This window comes from Mercenaria mercenaria, chromosome 12 (genome assembly GCF_021730395.1).
Source record: "Mercenaria mercenaria strain notata chromosome 12, MADL_Memer_1, whole genome shotgun sequence".
In the NCBI taxonomy this organism is placed as follows: Eukaryota; Metazoa; Mollusca; class Bivalvia; order Venerida; family Veneridae; genus Mercenaria; species Mercenaria mercenaria.
In genome coordinates, this window is record NC_069372.1 from 21,137,630 (window position 1) to 21,143,629 (window position 6,000).

The window sequence follows — 6,000 nt, forward strand, 5'->3', positions numbered from 1 at the left end:
CATTATTATACGCTCTTCTACAGAAATCGACGAATGCGGAAGTTCACCGTGTCAGAATGGTGCTACCTGTCTGGATTGGGTCAATGCATTCTTCTGTGATTGCCCTCCACGTTATTACGGTGTATACTGCGAAACAGGTAAGATTATGAAGTGAAAAAATGAGGTTATAAATAACTTGGTTAGAAAAGTTCGAAATTTTGTCAGTAAATTGTTTAAAAAGAGAATTGTAATCCTCAATAATATTTGTATAATTTGAATGTTTTGTATACGATATCAATTTGCGAGAGATGTTATTTGTAGATGAATGCCAGCTTTCTGTGACAATGTTTTATTTGTGCTCAAGTCGTGTACGAGTCAAACATATTTTCCGTCGAATTATCTACGTTCAGCAGGAAGTGGTTTAATTTTAAGCAGGTAGAAATTCTTCCCTGTACATATTGTCAATTAAGTTTGTGAAAACAATCATTCCAGGAGTATGTCAGCCCTCTGTAGCCGATCTCGTATTTGTGCTAGATTCATCCGCGAGTCAAACAAAAGAAGAATTTGGGAAACAGTTGGACTTCATTAACAACTTTATTGACCATATTGTATTAGGAGAGAAAAACCTACAAGTAGGTGTAATAACCTATTCGTTTGAAGCGGTTACTGAAATTTCTATAGGACAGTATAACGACAATGTCACACTTAAAGAAGCGGTAAGTAATATCAAATACAGACCTGGAGCGACTTTTACAGACAAAGGCCTTAAAGCGGCAAAGGAACTATTTGACAGTACATCTAGGAATAGACCGTATGGACATTTTGCTAAGCGGTATGTGTTTGTGTTGACGGATGGTATGTCGACAAAAAGACAAGCTACAGTCAAGGCCGCGGGAAATCTAAAGTCTTCAGCGAACAAGGTCTTGGCTATTGGTAAGTGATCACAAACAGCTTAAGATAGGAAGCTGTATGCTACGAATGAATGAATTTTACACATCTTTTTATTAACACTCAGAGACACAAGACAAACGCTCTGTCTTCTCACCTAGAAAGTATTTTTCCTAGAAATATTTGTACTGCGTTTATATATATAACAAAACAAAATACTGTGTTAAAATGGACTTATTTAAAAGAAGCATGACTACCATTAAGTAAGCTCTTATTCGGATTAGTTTTCTTCGGGTACATAGAAAATCAGATGTCGTCGTCGGAAAAGAATATCAAATATTCGTTTAAGTCATTACACCATTAATGTATACATAAATTGATCAGTTTGCCAGTGATAAAAGACAATTATATAGTAAGTTGATTTTTACTTTGCCAAACGCGAACGTAGGTGACGTACGGATGTAAACAAAAACGTTCACGTGGTTGAGTCAAACGTGTAAGTTTTTATAAGTATAGGTAAATACTTACTTTATAAAGGTCGGGATTAAAAAAAAAGATCGTTGTTCATGTGTTTTTATCGACGTTAACAGGTTTACTTATAGTAAATTTGTATGATGTGAGTTACAGCATTGCTACTAATGCAAATGTGACAACGGTTTCGCTTTACGTACATTTGTATCACAACAGAATCTATCTATCTTCCGTAACCGTCAAAAAAATTGCGGGGACGTAGACGTTTTGCGCGTCAAAATCATAAAAAGAAAGAATATAGTGATAAAAATTTTTGAGTTAAAGAAACTAAATAAAAAAATAACGTTGGTGAAACAAAAAGGTTAAAACTTTAGTTTGCAGGATAGATAGGGCGAGGCGTGTTTAAGGCTGCAAACTGCGGCACTGAACTGCTCTTGCGTAGGGAGGTGAGCGACACTTGGGGGGGGGGGGGGGGGGAGTTAGTTCCAATGGTACACAGTTCTCGAAAAATAAGAAAACTTGTAATAGTCCATAGTTGCAGTAATTAACCTATAACTAAGGGAATGGCCATAGCGGACACATCGGGTCATTGGGGTAAGGTTATCTGAGATTGGGATAGCAACCAGATCATGATGAATCTTATAAAAGAGTGATAACCTAGAATCTATACGTCTTAAATCCAGCCGACGAAGGTTTAGGGAGTATAGCATATCTGTTACACTAGAAGTACGGTCATAGTCAGTCATGATCCAACGGGCGGCTCTCCTTTGGACGTTTTAAATTTGGTCTATCTAGGTTTGGGCATGGGGTGACCATACCTCGGAGGCATATTCTAGCTGGGGTCGGACGAGAGTCTACAGAAGACGCTGTATTCGAATAAATATTAGTCTGGGGAATAATGATAAGGAAATATCAAAATATCTAAATACAAGTTGCAATACTTAAATAATTGCCATATATATGTATATAAATAAGGCGTTTTTAAAGACAATGAGTGTATATTAAAACAATTATATTTTCGTGTTCTGTCAGAAGCAGTAAAATTGTATCAACGATTTGCGTACAGTCTAAATAGAGTTGTAGAAAAGTAAAAAGAAAATCTGCATTTAAACATTAAATCAATTTTATTATATTTAACGCAATTTCAGTGATAAGTAAATTATAAATATTATCCAGAACAAACTTAGCCCAGAAATAGCAAGAATGATTAAAAAAAAAAAAAAAAATAAAATATTTAATAGCCCGCCGCTTAGCTCATGTAACGTGTCTAGATCGCAGCTGAGTTCGATCACGCGGCGTAGTTCTCCGTGACTTTTGATAAAACATTCGAAATCATGTCCTCACCTCGATGATCAGTGGGTTGCATTACTGCGAGAAACAGTTTGACATGGTACAGATCAGGAACACGGTAGTTACTGCCCGCGACAGATGAAATACTGTTGAAAAGGCGTAACCAAAAAAAACAAAAAATACAACAAACAAATAAAAATATACGCATTGCATTTACATTCTCTATTGATTAACGATATCCAGTTTATTCTTTCATAGTTTGCATGAACTATTTTGATTTAAACCCTCTGAATTTCAATAGTAAGAAAGCTGTTAAGGTCTTCATGCAGATGCGAAAATGCATTTAAAAGATATCTTGACGTCAAAAAATGTTTCACAATTTGAAATTTGTTCCAGGAATAGGTAAAGAAGTGTCCCATATGGAGTTACTTGCCATAGCATCTAAAGAAAGCACGGCTACGGGACGTTCATATGTCTACTCGGTTCAAAATTTCAATGCATTGTACACAGTGGTGAAAGAGTTGGTGCAATTAACGTGTGACGGTATAGTAAACAGTAGTTTTAGTTCAATTTCAAAGCATAAATGTGTTGGCCGTTTAAGAACACGTACACCGCCTGAAATTGATTATTTTGTCAGATAATTAATTCATTAATTATATATAATATGTACATAAAAGTTCCTGTCGAGCTAAAGTCATCAAGAAATATATGTTTACATAATATTTCAGAACAGGTTAGATTAATGATGATGTACGAAACGTTTGTCAGAATACTAGTATTTATAAGTACACTCTGTTTTAAAGCTTTTTATCCTTCAGAATGCTCATGGAAGACCTCCTCGAACATTGTTTTCTTATTAGATATGTCACCGACAATGTCAGCTGACAATTTCCAAACTGGTTTAAACGCAATAACATACCTCACACACAAAACAGCTGGAATGGAAACGGAAAACAATACGGTCAGAGTTGCACTGGTGACGTATGGAGATGGAGCAGACACTCAGCTAAGGAGAGCTTTGAATGACTCGGATACAAAGCAAATGTTCTTATCGTCGATACAAAGGCTTGTTATCTCAGACGGTAATTGTCAATCTGATAGACACACGTGTGAAACTTCAAAGCTAACCGATGCTTTAAAATTTGCTGACAATAGTGTATTTGATAACATTGTGAACAAAGGCGATGACAGTCGAGAAATTGTAATAGTACTATCTGATGGGCAAGAACGTATCACTGCTGAAATGAATACCGAATTAGATAAGATAAAAAGAGTGGGCAGATCTGTCTATGCCTTAGCGTTAGGCGCAAGAGCCAATATAGGTAATCTACAGGATATAGTGGGGGACCCAGCGCTAGTTTTTTCAGTCTACGACGAATTTACAATAAATTCTTTAGATGCTCTTACGGCAGAATTCTTTTTCAGTTCTTGTGATCTTACAAATGACTTTCTTGACGGCAGCTAAACGAAACTTATGCGATTTTTTTTCTACTTTCGTAGCGTCTACCTTTCATAAAGTTTCGTACATATGAAGGAAACGCGTTTGATAGTGTCTTACCAATGTTGTTTTCATCAACGAAGTATGTAAACGGAATGACTGATAGCTTCTCGTATCCCTGTTGAAAAAAGAAATGCAAGTTATTGAGCTATACACACATGTTGGACTTAAAAAGCAACTAAGAATCAAAGATAGTTTTTTTTTTCGCCTGACCGTTAATATCTTCCTTTGTTACTTTGCCTAATGCAAAGGTACCGACTGCAGTTTCATATACAATAACGCAGTCCTGTTTTAGTGGAGCTGTGTTTCTTGAACGTGGCCTTTTCCTAATGAATAACTGCTTCCTTTTTGTGTGTGGAAATTAATCGGATTTTTTGTCTCTTATTACAACAAGTTTAAGACATAAACATTGTACTGCTTTTATATTTCTTAATAGTATTTAAACTGGATCTACATTTATCGTAAATTTTGATATGAAGTAATGTCCCTTAGTATAACAATATACATTCAATTTGCAGGGGTTTCTTTGCTTGTCACATGATAATCTTGTCCTGAAAACATGTTAAAATGTTTGATTTAAACGACTTTAATACACTATTTTGTATTTTGTCCTTGATTAAACACTAATAATTTACTCATTTCCATGTCAATAATTTTAATTCACGTACGGCGTATCGCCGCACGTCGCCGCACGACATCATACATCTGTGGTTCACCGTATTCCTTACGGTGTCAGAAGTTACAGATTACCTTTAGAATTGAACAAGCAATAGAATACCCGAAATAGAAAAGAAAACGTGTTTGTTCTTGGTGAAGAAATAAAACACATTTTTTATTTTCGAAACACCATGCATCAAATGTTCAAGCCTTTGTTGACTCTACATGACAATATTGCTTCGAGAATTGTTTTATGTATTTGGATGTTAGGGCGCTTATATAAACAATTAAACGGTAGATGTAATAAAGCTTGCAATTTTGACAAAAAGTGTGCATTTTTACTGCTCTTATCTGGATATGGATGTAAAAAGTAATATAATTTTCAATGTGAGTCACCCAGTTTACCCATTTTACTCTCCCTCTCACTTAGCTTAACAGGGAGAGCACAGATCTACAGCTCGCGCGAACATGAGTTGTAAAGATTGTGTCGAAAATTCGTTCTCCACTTCGATGTTTCAGTTATATGTAAAATACATAAGTAAATTCGTTTTTTTTTTTTCCACTTACAAACAAGAAGTATTTATTTGTTGTTTATTGTCGACACCAATTTAGTCATGGCGACTTTCAGTTAATGGAGAAACCCAGGTGCCTCTGCATATTCATCACGTAGCGGCACCTGTAGAACACCGACCTTCGTAGCAGTGATGCTTCTACGTGAGATTCTACGCCAATGAGGTTTCAACCTCATGGCAAATGTTGAGTCAACGACCTAACATCGGCCACGAGCCCCACAACCAGAGAAGAGAATTATTGAAAGTTAATGACCAGATAAGGGATCGTGGAGGAACAACTGTGGGGTCAGAGATTAGATTGGACAAATAACGAATGAATGCTTTTTATGGACAAAGAAAGAACATATACAGCCGACATTAAAAGAGCAAAGCAAGAAACTAATATATATGGTTAATGCAGTACGTTCTTTCGAAAATGTGTCCCACAAAAATAATAGAATTTGTGTTTATATGAAATTAATGTTCTTAAACTTGATGTATCTGTACCACTTGACGGCACGTGAAAATATGTTCAATACAAGGTTTTGCCATAGAGATAGAATTTTTGTTCAAGTACGAGTTATTAAAAGGTTTTCAACATGGTGTATTTCAATGTGTAAGTTTTGAATTGAGTAATGACAGTTAAGATTAAATCTTGAACTAACA

The 6,000-nt window shown here is 35.6% G+C and overlaps 1 protein-coding gene across 2 annotated transcripts in view; it reads left to right on the forward strand.

The window, feature by feature from the left end:
* The window catches only part of LOC123534864 (von Willebrand factor A domain-containing protein 2-like), a 30,796-nt gene extending 26,036 nt beyond the window's left edge, over positions 1-4,760 (forward strand). Inside the window, exons 9-12 of one of the 2 annotated variants that reach the window (XM_053519385.1) lie at positions 24-137; positions 472-912; positions 3,025-3,171; positions 3,447-4,760. In XM_053519385.1, coding sequence (XP_053375360.1) covers positions 24-137; positions 472-912; positions 3,025-3,171; positions 3,447-4,093 — 1,349 coding nt within the window. In that variant the 3' untranslated portion in view covers positions 4,094-4,760. The remainder of the gene's footprint in view (positions 1-23; positions 138-471; positions 913-3,024; positions 3,172-3,446) is intronic. The other variant, XM_053519386.1, reaches the window with a different exon arrangement.
* The last annotated feature ends 1,240 nt before the right edge of the window (positions 4,761-6,000 follow it).